The following is an 18,633-nucleotide window of genomic DNA, read 5'->3' as shown; positions in this document are numbered from 1 at the left end:
GCAGCAAAACTGAACCACGAAACAGAGCCATGCCACTGCAGTGCACTTAAAGTACGAACGACTGCAAGACCCCTCCACAAAATTTCAAAACATAAAATAAAACTAACAAAAAAAACACTCTGGTGTTTGCCGTTCACAAGCTTTTACTTCCTTACGCTGCCTTTTGTTTGAGTGGTGCCTGAAGGCACCGTTGCGCTGCGCGATGACGTCAAGACGCACAGACTAAAGGGACGAGCTTGGCAGACATGTGAGTTTTATAGTTGATGATTTGCTCTGTTTATTTAGTATTAAACAAAAGTTTAACTTTTTGGTATTTCATTTACTGACTTGGAACATCTCTGTACTGTTTTAAATGTTTAATGTTGCAATTCGCCAAGCAAGAAGTTAATTATAGCTTGCTAGCTAGCATCCAAACAGATTTTGTAGCTTGGTTAGCTTGATGGAGGTTAGCAACATATGTTTGTTTAGGTTTGTTTTCGCACTACTTAGTAGGCGTGCCTTTGTTTGCTGTTGTTTTTAAGGTTATATCGTATAACTGTAACAGGTTATAATGTTGGATTTTAAGCAGCACTGTAACGGCATGCAGAGCCAGTGGCCATGGCTTGGAAGTCGAGGACTCGCAGTCTACAGGTGTTTGACACGGAGCTGAGTGCTGACACGGTGGAGTGGTGTCCTGTTCCATCGAGCCATGACATCCTGGCCTGTGGGACATATCATCTACAGAGAGGGGTGAGGTTACATACAGTCAGTCCGTCCCGACACATCCAATTACCTGTCGCACGAACAGAACCATCACTGATTATATCTGTTCACATGCGTTTAAAAATATGATGGTTTGGTGTTCACTATCTACAAAGTAGCCACTGGGTAATTGTTTTATAGCCCTTACTGTTGTAGTGCAAACTCTCCATTCACATCACAGTGTTAGGTATCTTACTTAAGTTTGCGATACACCGGATTAATAACAACAGTACTGCATAGATTAAAGAGTGTAAGGGTAAGGCAAAGGCTCCACAGAAGCCTGTTTTCCAAGCGCCATCTCCTGTGATTTGTGGAAACGCAGTCATCAATGTGTTGATTAATATTCATTCATTCATCTTGTTTGCACATTCCTATAATAATTTGCATTTAATAGAACTACTAAATTTCAATAGAATGGTTTATTAAATAGTTTTGTATTTGGATTATCTTCAAGGCCTACCTTGCCAACCCATGATGACTGTATGATTGATTGTGGGGTTTTCTTGAAGTATCTGCTGTGTGTGATTAATACAGTCATTGTGCAGGCAGGCGAAGAGGATGCCACCCCGAGCCGGACTGGCCGTTTGTACCTTTTTGAATTTCGGCGTGATGGACCAATGAGCCCTCCTCTGGCTGAGCTGCAGCGCTTGGACACAGCAGCCATTTTAGACTTGAAATGGTAAGAAATCAGGTTTGACCAGTGTGGCTGTCATTTTTTGCTTTACTTCTTGTTCATTGTTTTGTATGTTATCAGGTGCCATGTGCTTGTGGCAGAAAAGGCAGTGCTGGGAATGGCAGCTGCTACAGGGGAGCTGCAGTTATACACACTCACAGAGAGTCAGGTGAGAAATGTGGAACCAGAAGGAACACAGACAATGATATGATTTGACATAGGCAAATACTGTGTTGTTGAGAGATGTTAAAGGACAGTCGGAAAACATGTCAACACCTGTCAGCCAAAAACAAAAACCTCAGGCCCATCAAAGCTTGACAGGTCAAGCCTAAGAACAGAAGTCTGGTCTGATGTGTTCCCTGTCTGTGGAGTGTTTGATGATGGCTCAGGATTTAGTGCCAAGAGCACAAATCCATCGACAGTTCAGGCTGCTGCCTGTATAAAGGTGTGAAAAATGTTTTCATGAACAACACTTTTAATTACCTAATAATACAGAATCCAAGACAGCATGAACAAAATGTTTTTTTAGCCCATCAGAAAGACAAACATACAGAACACACAATTAATGTAACAATGTAAATGTTTCACTGTAGGTTGGGAGGTTGTGTTTTATTATGATTTTATTCTCATTACATGTGTATTAGTTTAGCTTTGATGTGAATGTGTATAGAATGTGGCAGCCTCCACTCATAAATGTGTGTATCCAGTAGGAAGGTGGCTGCAGTCTACAGAGTCTGAGTAGTTTTGAGGTTGGACCAGACCGGCTGGCTCTGTCATTAGACTGGTCTACTGGACGACTGGAGAGGTAAAACACCACAGCACATACTGCTCTACACTTCCATAAAATGGCGAAACTGTCATAGAAAACTCATTGTGATCGTGTTGAATGTCTTTGAGCAGCAGTGATGTGCGGGTGGTGTGCAGTGATTCTGCAGGCTGCATCAGCGTTCTTTCCCTAGCTGAAGGTGCTCTGACAGCTCTTTCACAGTGGAGGGCCCACGACTTCGAGGCCTGGATCTCAGCTTTCTCCTACTGGGACACACAGCTAGTTTATTCTGGTAACGCAGCTGTATTTCCAATGAATACTATGATAACGTATATCTCTTTAGTACTTAACGGACACAAATCATCCTGTGTTTTCTCCTCAGGTGGTGATGACTGCAAACTCAAAGGCTGGGATCTCAGGATTGGTCCGTCCAGCCCAACTTTCACCAGTAAAAGGTAGTGAGAGTACCGAATGTGTTAGCTGTCATCATCCATTTAAGAATAGAGCTGTAATAAATTGTGGTGAATTCTTCTTTAAAGGCACTCAATGGGTGTATGCAGTATTCAAAGCAACCCACACCGGGAACACATTCTGGCTACGGGCAGGTAAATATCTGTGACTGACGGTGTGTGAGAATTGTGCTGTTGTCAATACTGTGGTGTGATCTGATCTCCCTCTTCCCCAGCTATGATGAGCAGGTTCTGCTTTGGGATGGCAGGAACATGATGCAGCCCCTCAGTGAGAGTCCTGTGGGAGGTGGGGTGTGGAGGCTGAAGTGGCATCCAACCCATGAGCATCTGCTGCTAGCAGCTTGCATGCACAATGACTTCCATATTCTTCACTGCGAGAAGGCCCTGGGTAGGTTTATACATTTTTCAAGCAGTCATGTTTGTGTTGGGTTTGACTTCCTGACAGCTGAAAAAAGGGGAACATCAGGGCTAAATACAGAGGATGTTGCAATTCACACTAAACTTTTGTATTTCAGAGCAGCCAGGTATATTGGTCATCACTAAGAAAAGTAGTTTTCTATTTGCCAGAATGTGACTGATCTCTAGTGTGTCAGAAAGGTTGTTTATGACTCACTGACATTTCATTCATCCTGTTTTTTTATTTAATTGATTATAGTCCAACCAGACCTTTTTATCTGCCATACTTAAAGGGTTAAGTATAATACTATATCAAAGTGAGCAGTTTTCCTAGTGTGCTATTTGTGAATAGAATGATTGATTTCAATTGTAACTGTTATATTTGACAGAATATGACCAAGTTTTTGTCTTGTCACTGATCAGAAGGCAATGGAGGAGCATGTCCGGTTGTAGCCTCCTACATCCTTCACAACTCTTTGGCATATGGTGCAGACTGGTCCAGGCTGTCCCTGGAGGACCCTGCTCCCTGTTCCTCTCCTGTCACAGAACCAAAGGAAAGCCTCCCGGAGAGCGTAGGACATTTGAGGATTCAGTATGAATCTCCCACTGCCAGCTTTGATACTTCCTTGGAAGATGATGCTGGACGCTACATCCCGGAGGAAATTGCAGCACCCTCCACCACTCCGCCTGCACTGCCTGTCCCTGGCGAGGGTGTTCCTTCGCTGTCCTGTCTGCTGGCAAGCTGCTCATTCTATGACCACATGCTTCATGTGTGGCGCTGGGACTGGATTCCAGATGAGGCTCAGCAGGGATCAGAACAATGATGACCAAATGTGAACACTGGCTGACTATAGTAATACCCCTTTATCAAACTATAACTTGTACTGATGTAAAGCAGAATGTATAGCCTCACTTATGGGCATGATATCCTGTTCCAGTCCCTTATACTTCGGAATAACTTGTCACAGTATATGCAATTAGCAAAATCCTCTATTTTCATAATGACAGATTTTTATAAACCTGTATTTATATTTTCCTTTATCCTGTAGCAACAGCAGAAATACAACAATTCAATTCAACCAAGGATCCTTTTAATAAAATTCCAGATAAGTAGAGCCCACAATCTCTGCTGCTCCATAGAAAACTGAGGTGGTGATATTCACCATATGATGACCCACATTCTTTATTTGATCACCAATAAGGTTAACCTGATGTCATACAGTATGTTCACTGTGCATTTTAGCTTGCAAACATTGAAATAAAGGGAACAACCTTCACTACAATTATGCATCCCATTATTGTATACCCTCTAAGTTTTATTTTGCAAACACAAGATTTTTCTCAACAGCTTACAGTCATGTCTGATTTTCTGAAGGTGTCAGCTCCTCTTTTATTTAATAAGCAAGCTGCATGTCTTTGCAAGTACAGTCACATTTTGAGTCCATTAACGCACATAGTTCTTGGGATACAACTTAAACAGCTTTCCCTCTTGCGTGGGCTCGAACCCGTACTTCTCCAGCTGCTCTTTGTTGAAAGAACCCTCTTCAAAGTCTTTCTTGATCTGAGGTGCCACAACTTCATCAAACAGACTCTGTGCTGTGACTGGAGGCTCTGTTCCTGGTGTGGAACGGTAGGATACGTAAGGCTTCAGTTTGAATCCCTCTAAATGTGGCACCACAAACTCGGGGGTCATAGCCCGAATGGACAAAAATTTGTTGCTGGAGAGCTTCCGTCCAGTGGGTCTGGCCCCTCTGCCTTTATTATGAGTCCTTGATCCGCGTTTGCTGGTGAACTCAGACATTCTGTCCGCGCCTCTGACCAGACCCCTTATTAGCGTGGATAGCACACCCATGGTGCCACAGCGTGTACGTGTCTCGGGACTGGGAAAACATGAGCAGGGAAAACATGAGCAGAGGAAACAAAGACACGATTTTCTTTAAATAATAATTAAAAAAGCACAGAAAAGCATATTAATACTACTGAATTTCAAGACAAAAAGTGTATGGAAAGCAGGCGGTACAGACAATATCAAACTAACGTTGGCTTTACTTGTTATTAAATCAATTTAGGGCGTACGAACATTGGCCAAGGTACGGTCAACCTGCGGCACAATAATTATTTAGACAAGAAAATATTGTGTTGCTCTCAGCTGTTTACTAGTTAGCTTACTAGCTATCTCACGCTAATACTGCATCGTCTGCTGTCAAGCTAATTGTATATTACAACATTTTTAATGATCGTTTTATTTGTATAATTTTACGCTGTCGTTAGGTCATAAATTGCTGCGTCCACACACACAATATAATGTTATACATGAATTCGATTTCTCTCACCTTGAGCACACCTCAGGCGGATGCAAGTAATGTGCCTCACTACCCAATGAAATGCTCTGTGATTGGCCGATAGTAAAACCTGTCCACCAATTAAAATACGAGATACTGACAGTCAGCGTTTTGATTTTCTGTCAAGTAAGCGAGGTTTACCTAGAACACAGACGATTTGTCATTCAAAATAAAAGCTCCTAAGTCACGTAAGAATGGAAAATACACAAGTATAATGCGTGAATTAAGTGTAAATATGTTTTGTTTCAGAACAAAAATACTAAAATCTACCTACTGTGGGTCAAAAAACATCCTCGCGAAATGTGATGTATGCCATACAGTTTTGTCTAGCAGTATTTTATTTTGATAGTGTTGGTATTCACTTTACCCCCGTGCCACAATCGTGACCTATGTTGTTTAGGATACACAAGAAACTTTGACACAACAAAGGTACGTAGGAAAACGGTTTGCTCGGTTTGGTGGAAAACTCCTGGAGGTGTGTTTGTTCGTTTGTGTTTGCTGTAGACTCTGTCGTTTATTTCTTCATTTACGTTGCATTGCACCCTTGTTATGTTGGGGAATGCAGCGGAGTCTGGAGTCACGGGTATTGTGTCAATAAGCTACAGTAACTTTAAGTTTAATTTAGCTAGTTATTAATTAGAAATATTAAACATATGAAAGTGCGAGTTAGTTTGCTTCACCTGCATCAAATTCCATTCAAATCCTACCGACCAGAAAAGCCTCTCTTCTCCATGTTGTCCGCGAACGCCTTATAAAATGTTCATTATCATATATGCTGCTTGGTTGATGTTCAACGTACAGTGAGAAGTGTATTAGCCAAGAGTCGTGTTTCACCTCGGCTGCTAAGAAACCCCCAGGGAAATGATTAAATCATATATTTTTAAATGGAGTAGGACACAGTTCAAGAGGCAGAGCCACTGAGCCAGACTTCTTCAACAAGCCAAGTAAATAGCCTGAGAGCAGATAACCTCTCTGCTTAGTAAACACATTGAGCAGCTTCTGAATCCTGGATTCACACGGAGGAGCTTTCAGCTTTGTACCCTTCCTCAGAGTTGTGACTGTTTATAGAGCCCACGGCTGTGTGTTTGCAGGAGTGTCTGGTTACAAACATTGAACTGTTGAAGATGATCTCTAACCCAGATTTCAGAAAGCCCTTGCTCTGTACCCTGGGAGACAGCTGGGTGGAGCAAGGCACCACAGGGTCAGGGGTTTGGGTACAAGGCTGATATCAGTGTATGAAGACAAATCACAGTACAGCAGTAAGCAAGTCATCATATTTAAATGCATACAATGTTTGGCTTTTATATATATATATATATATATATATATATATATATATATATATATATATATATATATATATATATATATAAATTTTAAATTTGTTTTATTGTTGTGATTGTTTTGTTTTTGTTTTCTACAGGCATGGAAGACACTGAAGAAGAAGAGAGCTGCACTATTTACCCAGTATGTCCCAGTAAATCTGCATCCTTGTCATTAGCATGACATTTAGTCACAATGTTCGCATCATGAAAGTATGTTAGTAAAATATGATTATCAGTGGATTATCAGGTCAAAAATAATGTGCTTGGTGTTTCAGAACCTGGTTCCACTAAGCAGTGGGCTCAAAGCCAGGATGCAGCAGCTTGTGGAGGAGAGAACAGAAGTCAATATGGTAACCACACTCTGTCATTTGGAATTTTTGTTTACTACTACATCAATAGCACACTAATGTGTGCAGAAAGCAAACAGTTTGAATGATTCCTCATGCAGAAGTGTAGAATAGTATCTCTTGGGCTTTGATCATTCAATGCTGCACATGGACTGATTTCTTTCTTCTTTTTCACACTAGATCAATGTTTCTAGCATTGCACTATTTTATTGAGCATTTTCATGCTGCAGGAATGAGGACTGAACTTAGAAATGTGTTTAAAGAGCTTACATCTAGAAATAGATCGGGGTTTTTGACAATGGTTTCAGTCAGAGAGCGAGTGGTGTTCTGCAACACAGTCTTCTGCAATGCTGCATATATATATATATATATATATATATATATATATATATATATATGTATATAAATATCCTAAAAAAACAAGGTGGGGGTGCATGTATACTAAAACTAAAAGCCTTGTTTCTGTTCCAGTGGACGGCTCTGCTGATTGGAGGTGTGGTGACTGTCTCTGTTGTTGGAGTCGTCGTCTTTCTTCTTTACACAAGATACAAAAGATCAAGTCAGTGCCACACACACTGTGCACCCTGTACTGTTGCAAAATAAATAATCTCCACTGTGCAAAGATGCACTAAAATGCACAGACACAATGTTCTGAATAAGTATCAGTTTGCCAGCTATGTCTGATGGTTGCTACAGCTCTACTGAAGGTATGTAATGTGAGTCTATTGTCAACATGTTTACAATAGACTCTTGGGACGTCAGGCAGGCCGGTTGAGAGATCTGGGCTGGTTATAATGCTGCTGCAGCAGATGAGATATATATGCTTAGGCCCAGTCTGTGATGAGACACACAGATTGTTACAGAGTACCTGTGTTGTTTCAGAGGAGGAGGCAGGTGCCCCTCACTATCGCTTCAGGAAGAGAGACAAGGTGATGTTCTACGGCCGAAAGATCATGAGAAAGGTCAGCGCCATTTTGGAACATCCATTATTTTTATTGTTGTCAGAAACTGTTCTGCTAAGCACCTTTTCCTTTCTGTTGCAGGTTCAGACGTTGTCTGCAGTTCCTGCTTCTAACTCAAACTCAGCATCACGGCAGAGGGTGAGGAAGAGGACCAAAGTCCTGTCTATAGCTCGCAAGTGAGTCCTTGTTTTTAGAAAAAATGTGTTAATTTCAGCCTGATAGACCACTAAATACTGGATCTACTTTATATGATGAAAAAATCTCAGGTCATAATTCTGAGCTGTGTGTGTTTTAGGATCCTGCGTATCCGGAGGGAGCCCCCTACCCTGCAACCCAAAGAGCCTCCTCCCTGTTTGCTGGAGGCTGACCTGACCGAGTTTGACGTGCAGAACTCCCACCTGCCCTCTGAGGTTCTGTACATGCTGAAAAATGTCAGGTTGGTACAATCATCAATCATCATAATTTTTGTTTGGACAATTTTAAACAATAAAGCGCTAACAGAGGCAGCTAATAGACCAGGTGATATGCACCACTTTCTATTGTGGGGAAGCATGACCTGTATCATTCATTTTGTAACATTTAAACAAGGGTGCATAATTTTTATGCATAGGGTGCTCGGCCATTTCGAGAAGCCTCTCTTCTTGGAGCTGTGTCGTCACATGGTGCTCATCCAGCTGCACCAGGGAGAGGGACTCTTCCGACCTGGTGACACTGATGACAGCATTTACGTGGTTCAAGATGGCCGCCTGGAGCTGTGCATCCACGAAAGTGTAAGACCACAGTGCTGAAATTCTCAGTGTTAGAGGTCTGAAAAATGTTTATGTTTAGCTGTCTTGTCCTTACTGTTGTGATTCAACCACATTTTTGAAAAGGGGACAAGCTGTAGTATTTGTTAAAAGACTACTAAAAGTACTTATGACATGTCGGAATTATAAGCTGACGCCTGATTGTGTTTTCCTGCTGCAGGATGGTACTGATGCCGTGGTGAAGGAGGTGTTACCAGGAGACAGTGTTCATAGTTTGCTCAGTATGCTGGACATCATCACTGTATGTGTGCAGTCCTCAGCTTTTATATGGTTTATCATTATTTGTTCTCATAAAATATATACCTGTTATTATGAATTTGTTTTTGTAACAATGTTGCCTTGGCTGTATGCATCACATGTTCAGGTGTACAGTGTTTACGTTCTCATTAATGCAATGTTTCAGGCACACCTTGAGGGAATTTCTTTGAATTTATCATTTAAATATTGATATTTCAGGGCTACCCAGCTCCTTATAAGACAGTTTCTGCCAGGGCAGCAGTTTCCTCCACTGTTCTGCGCCTTCCAGCTGCTGCATTCCAGTCAGTGTTTGATAAATATCCTGAAACTCTGGTCCGTGTCATACAGGTAAAGTGTCCACAGTCATTTTTCTGTTGATTTGTTGACACAAATTCGAGAAAAAAAATAATCATTATTCTGTCAAGTTCTTGCAAAAAGTACAGTCTGCATTTTGTTTTTGTTTCCTGCAGATCATAATGGTGCGTCTCCAGAGAGTGACCTTTCTGGCCTTACATAACTACCTTGGCCTAACCACAGAGCTCTTCAACCCGGTACTGCTCCTTTACTAACCGTGCTTCCCGTAACAGATATGGATAGAGCATAAATGTTTATTTCTCACATTTTCAAACATTTTTTATGCATCTGGGTTTCATGAATATATATAATTATAATAATAAATATAATTTACTTAATATTTTGTGCCATTATTTGCAGTTTTTTCATGTTGCTTGCAGTTATCCTCTGTCTTTAGTTCTGCTACATTTTTAGTGCCTCCTGTGGTTCAACAGTACACATGCACACTGTTAAGAACTACATAAAATCGTTAAGAGTAGCAAATATTTTGTAAGAACTATTTCCTGTTATTGTTCATTGATTTATGTATGTGTAACAGGAGAGTCAAGCCATCTCCTTGGTGTCAGTGGCAAATGTTTTAGGAGAGACTCATCCACACAAAGGTTTTCGCCGGCAGCCGTCCCACTGTGATGAACCGGGCTTTGAAAAAGCTGACACAGGTCAGAAACCACAGCACTCTCTCTGTACTTTTGTCTGGTTTTGGTAACGTTGATATTGTTGTTTGTCTGAAGTCCTCTTTGATATACATTAACAGAAAAGTCCAGCTTCTCTGACGTGTCCAATTCAAAATACAGGAAATCCCGCTCTCACTCCAACCCATTGGCTGTTACAGGTATACTCACTCAGTGTATCTCTTCCTACAAAATGACATACATGTATGCAGTGCACTGCAACACGCCATATTGAGCTCAAACTAAATGACTGCTGCTGACACATCAGTGTAACAGAGTGCCATTTGTTGCTGACACTAAAACTAAAGACAGTCCATAACAACAGCTTTTTTGTGTGTGTTTTGCAGGTGAAATGTCAGTCGACCTTAATCGAGTGTATGAACGGGCTCGAGTTGCTAAAGAGGAGACACACTCTCAAACCCCTGTGAAGGTCTTTGGATAAGAAATTTGACTTTTTTTGTTATTAGGACAGTTCTTACAGCCGCTGTTTTTTTTCTGCTTTGTGGAGTGTTTTCATCATCGATGTGTTTATGTTCTCCTTAGTCTATCCTAAAAAAGAGCGTGACCATGCAGCACACTCCATCTGCCGTGTACCACTACAGTGACGCCGGAGGAGGAAATCTGCAACATAATAAAGTCAATGCCATCTTCCAGGCTGCTAAAAAGGATCTGCTGCAGGTCATCCAAATACAGGTAGCTCACACACACCCCTTTAACATAAAAAGGAGAAATGAGGGTTAAAAATACTTCTGAGACGATTTATTTCCTGTGGTATCTAATCACTAGGACCCAAATCTGCTGGAAGGGAGGGTGAATCTTCGCCAGGTCAAAGCCGGCTCCGTTGTGGCCCACCAGGGAGACCAGGTCAGGCTGTTGGACAAACATCATCAAACAAAACACCCACTTCACGTAGCATTAATTTTTTAAAGGACATACAGTTCATTAAAGCACATAATGCTAATAGATGTGCATGCTGCATGCATATCTATCAGCCAGCAATGTTCCTTTTCCATTATAGTGAATGTGTTAATGGCTTACTGTTATAAATGTTTTGCTTCTGTTGAGAATGTGCTCTACATTTTTCTTTACTTATTTAATCTCCATTTTTTCCCCTTTATAGGATGTGAGCGTGGCATTTATCATCTCGGGGGCTCTCCATGTTTACCAGCGTATGATAGACCGCGAGGAGGAGAGCCTGCTTTTTGTCACCCACCCAGGGGAAATGGTGGGTCACCTGGCTGTCCTCACAGGGGAGCCACTCATCTTCACTGTGCGAGCACACCGAGACTGTGCCTTCCTCTCCATATCCAAGGCCCACTTCTACGAGTAAGATCGAGCTCACAAGGCCGAAACATGTAGCAGTTCTGTCATATTCACACATGTGTGTTCTCACTTTTAAGGATTATGCGCGAGGAGCCAAGGGTGGTGCTGAATGTAGCTCACACGGTGGTAAAGAGGGTGTCACCATTCGTCAGGCAGATTGACTTTGCACTGGACTGGATGGCTGTGGAAGCTGGCCGAGCTGTCTATAGGTACACAAACAACAACCCTGTGCAATCAGTCATATGTTTAGCCATCTTCTTATTATTTATGTGCAATGTTCTTGTTGTGTTTTAGACAGGGAGACAAGTCGGACAGCACCTTCATCGTCCTCAGTGGCCGCCTGCGTTCTGTCATTGCAAAGGATGATGGGAAAAAGGAGCTTGCAGGGGAGTATGGCCGTGGGGATCTAATCGGCGTGGTGAGTTTGAAAAGTTAAGAGTAACAAATTTAGTTTATATTTTAAAGACAGGATTTTGTAGAGTTAAACATGTTCTGTGTTTGGATAAGGTGGAGGCCTTGACACACATGAACCGAGCCACCACAGTCCACGCTGTCAGGGACTCTGAGCTGGCCAAGCTGCCTGAAGGAGCTCTCAACTCTATCAAGAGGCGATATCCTCAGGTTGTTACCAGGCTGATCCATCTGCTGGGGCAGAAGATCCTGGGCAACATGCAGCAGGTCAACGGGCCTCTGGCTGGTAATAAGAATTTTCATTTCACCCTCATGGCAGTAAGAATAATTGCACAAATACTTCACTGTTAACAACAATAAAGCAAATCGCCCTCTACCCTGCAGGTCGTAGTTTGACTCTCCACACGGCCAACAATAAGTGGGATGCTGGGAATCCAGCCTGTAACCTGTCCACTGTGTCCATCCTGCCAGTCTCTGAGGAAGTTCCCCTCACTGCCTTCACTCTGGAGCTGCAACATGCACTCAGTGGCATTGGTATGCACACACACACGTGCACGCACACACACAGAAAAAAGTGTCCTTTATGATTTTTCTATCCTGTTTTCTAAAGGTCCTACTCTTCTCCTGACCAGTGACATCATCAAACAGAGACTGGGCTCTGCTGCTCTGGACAGGTAAAGTAAATAGTGGTAAACACACAAGCAATCTGCAATTAATGCTTAATAATTACACTTAACTTCTAGTGTCCATGAGTACCGCCTGTCCAGTTGGCTTGGTCAGCAGGAAGACATCCATCGCATCGTCCTCTACCAGTCTGACCCCAGCCTCACGCCCTGGACTCAGCGCTGCATCCGCCAAGCCGACTGCATCATCATTGTGGGAGTGGGCGAGCAGGAGCCCACTGTGGGTGAGGTAAGTGAAAGTACAGCCAAGCTGCAGTACATAAAACTGTTCCACAGCACAAATTCAAACCATCTTTCTTTTCTTCTTCCTCCATCTGTAGCTGGAGCGGATGTTGGAGGGTAGTGCTGTCCGGGCTCAGAAGCAGCTGGTGTTGCTGCACAGGGAGGACGGCCCACCACCCAGTGGGACAGCCGAATGGCTGAACATGCGGAGCTGGATCTCCAGACACCATCACCTGTCCTGTCCCCGCAGAGTGTTCTCTAGGAGGAGTTTACCTAAGCTGGTACTCCCAACAACACAATAACTCTGTTGTTGGCAAACGTGATCTGAATATTGATTTCTGTTTCTATATGTGTGCATTTTCAGAGGGAGCTGTACGAGCGTGTGTTTGAAAAATGCCCAGATCGTCACTCTGACTTCTCCCGCCTGGCCAGAATCCTAACAGGAAACAGCATTGCTCTGGTGCTGGGTGGAGGTGGTGCAAGGTACTGACATACATACAAATGTATTTCTAAATGATAGCCAAACTGTATTCAGCTTCTGTTATCACACGTTGTGAATTTCATTTATTTAATCCAATAAAAACATAATTTTAAAGTGTCCATATGGTTGAGATTAGAAGCTGTGCTTTAGGGCTGGACCTGAATATTCAGCAGTTCAGTTATCTGGTAGGATTTCTATTTTTAGGGCTAATATTCAGACACTGCAAAAATGTGAAAATATTCTAAATACTTTGCTTGGATGCTGATATTCCTCACAGTCGTTTGTCACAATTCCCTTTAAAAAAATAAATCAGAAATGAGTTTTTTCTTTCCTGGTAAATTTTCCCTCCAGTCCATCCATTAATAGATTTTTACATTATAGTGTGGGTACTTTTCCTCAGTTTGATTACAGGTCTAAAATCAGCAGGACAGTTGTGTTTGTGTGTGTGTGTGTGTGTGTGTGGAGTACGGTAGTTAAACATGTAATAACAGTTACTTTTCTTTTTTAAACTGCTCTGGCTTGTCCTGGAGCTCTGGCAAGGTAGGGCCTGATTTTTCTCTCAGCTATGACCTGAGACAGTCTGTAGACACGGCAATCAATGCGTTTCTTATGTGTGCCTTTGTCTTATTAGCTTTTACTGTGAAGTAAAAATAAATGTTGTCCAGCCCTAAGATTAAGCGTTTTTATCCTTTGAATAAAACTGATGGATGAAACACTTTCATAGTATTTAACCAGGATGATGTCTCTCTGTGCAGAGGCTGCTGTCAGGTGGGAATCCTGCGGGCACTGAACGAGGCGGGGATCCCTATCGACTTGGTCGGCGGCACCTCCATCGGCTCATTCATGGGAGCTCTGTATGCTGACGAGAAGAGCTCCAGTCGGATGAGGGTCCGGGCTCATGAGTGGGCCATGGTGTGTGGATGTCACTGGCAATTTAAAAACACTTTGCTACACAAACTGTTTGGGAGAAGCTGTTCTGTGTCATTCACTACATGTTGTCTTTACTTTCCTTTCTTCTTCAGGATATGACCTCTTACTTTAAGAAGATCCTGGATCTGACCTACCCGGTTACCTCCATGTTTTCAGGAGCTTCCTTTAACTCCAGCATTAGCTCTGTCTTCAAGGACAAACAGATAGAGGTAAATAGAATAAATATGGTAGTGTTCTGAGCCACTGAATATATGGGAATGTGTCTTTTATGTTTCTGTTATTTATTTTGCTTTCCACTGCAAGGACCTGTGGTTACCGTACTTCAACATCACTACAGATATCACAGCTTCCTCTATGAGAGTTCACACTGACGGTGCGTGAAACTGTACGCTTCTTTTATTTTGAAATCATTCAACTCCTTTTTTTGGTTTCATTCATTAACATTTTATTGTGATTTTGTACAGTCCACCTGTAATTGTCTTCTTGTCTCTTCTCTTCAGGTTCGCTGTGGCGATATGTCCGGGCCAGTATGTCACTGTCCGGCTACCTGCCGCCTCTCTGTGATCCTAAAGACGGACACTTACTCATGGATGGAGGTTACATCAACAACCTCCCTGGTGAGAAACACTGTTGTTAAACATTATAGACTAAAGAAACATACAGTATCTCTAGAGCAGAGATCGGTATATGTTACACCAGAAACTCCTCCTCCTTTTATATGTTATGTAAAATTGATCACTGAAAACGCAACAAGCAAAACTCTTCTATACTCTTATTTACCAAGCTTCCATTGTGAAATGATGTGTTCTTATCAGGTGTTATTATAAGCGGCTGACAGTTCATGAACCTTTTTTTTTCCTTCTGGTAACTAGCTGACGTGGCTCGCTCCATGGGTGCCAAGGTTGTGATTGCAATCGACGTTGGAAGCCGGGATGAAACCGACCTTACCAACTATGGTGACAGTCTGAACGGCTGGTGGCTGCTGTGGAAGCGGTTCAATCCTCTGTCTGAGAGAGTCAAGGTATGCTGACCCTCCACCCAAATGTCCTCTCTGCATGTGAGGGTGTAGCAGAGTTCATGGTAAAATGGGAAAAACTGTCTTGATTTCCTTAAAGGTCCTGAACATGGCAGAGATCCAAACCCGGCTTGCTTATGTGTGCTGTGTGAGGCAGCTGGAACTGGTCAGGGACAGTGACTACTGCGAGTACATCCGCCCACCAATCGATCGTTACGGCACACTAGAGTTTGGCAAGTTTGACGAGATCGCTGTGAGTTCCCTGTCAGCTCTTTTTCTCTCTAATTTTCTAGCTTTGACTCTCTCTCTGACATCTCCCTGTCCTGGTCTACAGGAGGTCGGCTACCAGCACGGGAAGACATTGTTTGATGTGTGGCAGCGCAGCAATGTGGTAGACAGCATGCTTAAGGACAGACATCAGGAGGAGTTCCACAAGACCAAAACTAGCCATGTGAGTGCAAACAACACAAACTGTGCTCACGCATAGTATTTGACCAGGATGATGTCTCTCTGTGATCAAACAAAGTGAGCACACTGATATCTGGAATCTTCCAGCTTGGGTTCAGGAGGCAGAAACGGCCTGGTCTCTCTGCCTCCAGACCTGCATGCTGACCTGCGGTCCGGGCTCTGATCATTCCCATGCTTATTTCCTGCACCAGTCTCTGTTGCTCATCTTTGTTTTAATTATTACTATTTATGAACTGATGATATATACATCCACTATAATATAAACACAGTTTATAGTTTGTTTCAGCTTGAAATATAAATAAAACTGAATTGATCTGAATTCTCTTGACTGATGTCCTTTAGGTGGTCACATGTCCAAATGCATCCTTCACGGACCTGGCAGAGATCGTGTCGAGGATTGAACCTGTCAAAAATGCTGTCATCGATGGTTAGTTTGGTTCAACAGCATTTTAGGCTGTTCTCTGTCTTTAGTAAGCTATTTTAGGGACCTATTGAAAAGTGTGTCTTGTGTTGTTGCCTTCAGAGGAAATATCTGATGAGTACCAGACAGACTACGACGAAGAGGCAGTGGAAAGCGCATTGTCAGACTTTGAGGCATTCAACCCTGGCAGTGAACACACAGAGGGAGAGGACACTGCTGAAACTGTGTGTATTACACCAGATTCACCACTACAGATTTTATATGTATTTTGTTCTGGCTTGATATTTCATTTTGTTTACAGGATGAGGAAGTTCAAGTCAGAGCTCGACGTCTGCCGAAGACTGCTTCACAAAGTGCTCGGCGGTGACAGCCTGTGGAAACACACCTTCCAGTGCAGTGACCCAGTGAGCAGCCAGGTACCATTCTCACTGTATACTTCAGCTGTTGACGGATACAGTAGCTTCTCAGACAACAAGCTGTTGCCTTCTCTGATTTTACCACAAGTTGCTGCTATAATGCCATCACAAAGAGAGGGCTGCTTGAATAGGAGAATGGTTAGCAGTATGTCATAAATATCATTTATTACCCCAGAACATGATCAGACTGATCTAGCTGTGCCTCACTGCGTCTCCACTGAAGTCAATGGACAATGTGGTAAACACTGTCTGAAAGCACCTTTAGTATTTACCTCAAACCTCCCAGCAACATATACTGAGCAAAGAGTGTGACAGAAGTATTATGTATAGATTCTGATGCTTTTTTTGTTTTCAAACATTCATTTAACTGTTTGGTGTGTATATGTTGATGTCAAAGTTACAAGGAAACTATGAGAATATGTATGTAATTATGCCATCATAAAGGGTGGTATCTGAACACATTGTGCACAAACGCTCTACTAAATGCACTACAGCATTACATTGCATTGTATTTCTGTATCAATAATTGCAGATTTCTATAGAGCTATATTACATTTCATAATGTTTACTTGTAAGTGAAAATAGTTAAAGGGCTGACCATATTTCTTTCCAATAATGAAGGGATTGCTCCTCTTTCAGAGCAAATAGTGGAAACATAAACAGTTTAATGCTTGGATATCATTCAAAAGTTATTTTTATTTCATGTACACCATACTACATAAGCTTTGGGACTGACTCTAGTCTGTACACAAAGATGACTCACTTTTGGAGCCGCCATCAAGTGGCCATTTGAAGAACTGCAGTTTTTGTCTTCCTCTCTCAGCCTCGGAGGTCACTGCATGGGAATTACATCACATTTATTCCAAACAGGACTCACCATAAAGGTTCTTCAGGTTCAGGTTCTTCTCACAAATTTGGAGTCACATGGAACATGTCATTGCTCACTGGTGAAACTGAGCCATCAGGTGTAAGCCATCTGGGGTTCCACCAGCTCTAGAAACAAAGAATTTGCAGTGCCATTTAAGTCAAACACCAACACAGTATTAGTAAAGCTAAAGCTTTAATCATACACGTACGGTATGTATCAGAATAGTAGCAGAAACAAACACCTTGTGTCTGGACTTTATTAAACCATGATAGAAGTGTGGGTGTCTTACATTGTAACTAACACAGCTGTTGGAGTCCTTTATGATCACTGTAGTGTAGCAGCTCGGGTGGTTTGATTGATGTTTCTGTGGAAGAAGTTACTAATGTAGGTCTCACAACCATCTCAGTGTTTATAGGGAGTAGTTACCACTGTGTTAGCATCGCCTGTGAAATCCTTACTTCCATATTGTTGTGATGGTAATAGTAATATGTGCACTATTTAATAGAAACCTGTAAAAGCCAAAACAGTAAAAACCTGCCAGGAGATTCAAACTGTTGTCATGTTTAAATAAAAGTCTTTCTGTCTGTTAAACCACTGTGTGTCTGGTTTCAGGTTAATCGTGCAGTAATGCCAAACTGTCTACAGATTTGACGCAAGGGTAGAAAAATATCCTCCTAGTACGCTCCAGTATTCAGATGTGCAGTGAGTTTTACTTCTTGTATTGTTGTAACATTTTTGTCTGTCTCAGGGTTAGTTTGTGTGTTTTATTAGCACTTGAACAGGAACCAGGACAGTTGTTATCTTGAGAGTCTGACCTCTTGTACTGGCACCACCGTCATCTGTCTACTGAGTGGGAGGATTTACATCATCATGATTCTATATGTATTAATACCAGAAAGCTACTGAAGTCATTTTACAGAGTAATTGCTGCACTGATTTCTGAGGTGTGACTGTGTGAGATGCTTTGACCTTTGATGCTTTGACATACCGAGGAGTTGGAACACTTGTGTGTTAAAAATGTGGAGTTTAAAGGAAAAAATCATAATAATAAAACATCTGAACATCTGCCTGCCTGCTGGTTGTGCAGTGGATTCAGTTGATTGCCCTGTGGTCCACCCTGAAGGTGTGGTCCAGTTTCACAACTCTGTGTTCAGTGTAAGAGGAAGCAGTACGCTGACTTCGCCACGTTCACATGTCTGACTCCAGTAAACAGCAAAACAAAGATTTTCGATCAAATGCAAAGTACATTCTTACCATCATCCACCTCCATTATGCAGGCTGCAGCCTTTGACTGATGTCTTTCAG

General features: G+C 42.2%; 3 protein-coding genes across 7 annotated transcripts; 2 read left to right on the top strand and 1 right to left on the bottom strand.

Annotated features, from left to right (window-relative positions):
* Window positions 1-200: 200 nt before the first annotated feature.
* dph7 (diphthamide biosynthesis 7) lies at window positions 201-4,329 on the top strand. 3 transcript variants are annotated; one of them, XM_028415211.1, is made up of 10 exons: window positions 201-247; window positions 569-729; window positions 1,287-1,420; window positions 1,496-1,583; window positions 2,125-2,219; window positions 2,315-2,472; window positions 2,563-2,635; window positions 2,720-2,785; window positions 2,866-3,038; window positions 3,470-4,329. In XM_028415211.1, the coding sequence occupies exons 2-10, from the start codon at window positions 598-600 to the stop codon at window positions 3,868-3,870; spliced, it is 1,320 nt and encodes a 439-aa protein (XP_028271012.1). In that variant the 5' UTR covers window positions 201-247; window positions 569-597; the 3' UTR covers window positions 3,871-4,329. The 3 variants fall into 3 exon arrangements, with proteins under 3 accessions (XP_028271012.1, XP_028271014.1, XP_028271015.1); XM_028415213.1 differs by having other exon boundaries at window positions 202-247; window positions 566-729; XM_028415214.1 differs by having other exon boundaries at window positions 225-247; window positions 522-729.
* Window positions 4,121-5,452, bottom strand: mrpl41 (mitochondrial ribosomal protein L41). The gene is made up of 2 exons (XM_028415215.1): window positions 5,380-5,452; window positions 4,121-4,926 (listed from the first exon to the last, which is right to left on the bottom strand). The coding sequence occupies exon 2, from the start codon at window positions 4,896-4,898 to the stop codon at window positions 4,491-4,493; it is 408 nt and encodes a 135-aa protein (XP_028271016.1). The 5' UTR covers window positions 4,899-4,926; window positions 5,380-5,452; the 3' UTR covers window positions 4,121-4,490.
* A 304-nt stretch (window positions 5,453-5,756) lies between these two features.
* pnpla7b (patatin-like phospholipase domain containing 7b) lies at window positions 5,757-17,919 on the top strand. Of its 3 annotated transcripts, none has more exons than XM_028414463.1 (35): window positions 5,757-5,817; window positions 6,812-6,855; window positions 6,989-7,063; window positions 7,532-7,619; window positions 7,943-8,022; window positions 8,104-8,198; window positions 8,318-8,458; window positions 8,633-8,792; window positions 8,989-9,069; window positions 9,285-9,413; window positions 9,536-9,616; window positions 9,958-10,078; window positions 10,174-10,251; window positions 10,438-10,520; window positions 10,634-10,783; window positions 10,877-10,954; window positions 11,211-11,416; window positions 11,491-11,622; window positions 11,708-11,831; window positions 11,921-12,110; window positions 12,209-12,358; window positions 12,435-12,498; window positions 12,568-12,736; window positions 12,828-13,010; window positions 13,094-13,212; window positions 13,966-14,122; window positions 14,233-14,349; window positions 14,444-14,513; window positions 14,641-14,757; window positions 15,013-15,161; window positions 15,256-15,408; window positions 15,490-15,606; window positions 15,966-16,050; window positions 16,147-16,268; window positions 16,346-17,919. In XM_028414463.1, exons 2-35 carry the CDS (start codon window positions 6,814-6,816, stop codon window positions 16,409-16,411), a joined length of 3,972 nt encoding a protein of 1,323 aa, XP_028270264.1. In that variant the 5' UTR covers window positions 5,757-5,817; window positions 6,812-6,813; the 3' UTR covers window positions 16,412-17,919. The 3 variants fall into 3 exon arrangements, with proteins under 3 accessions (XP_028270264.1, XP_028270265.1, XP_028270266.1); XM_028414464.1 differs by having other exon boundaries at window positions 5,809-5,863; XM_028414465.1 differs by lacking the exon at window positions 5,757-5,817 and adding an exon at window positions 5,905-6,647.
* The last annotated feature ends 714 nt before the right edge of the window (window positions 17,920-18,633 follow it).

This window comes from Parambassis ranga, chromosome 9, assembly GCF_900634625.1.
Source record: "Parambassis ranga chromosome 9, fParRan2.1, whole genome shotgun sequence".
Taxonomy (NCBI): Eukaryota; Metazoa; Chordata; class Actinopteri; family Ambassidae; genus Parambassis; species Parambassis ranga.
Note: the sequence above shows the minus strand (reverse complement) of the source record. Positions and strands in the feature narration are given on the sequence as shown.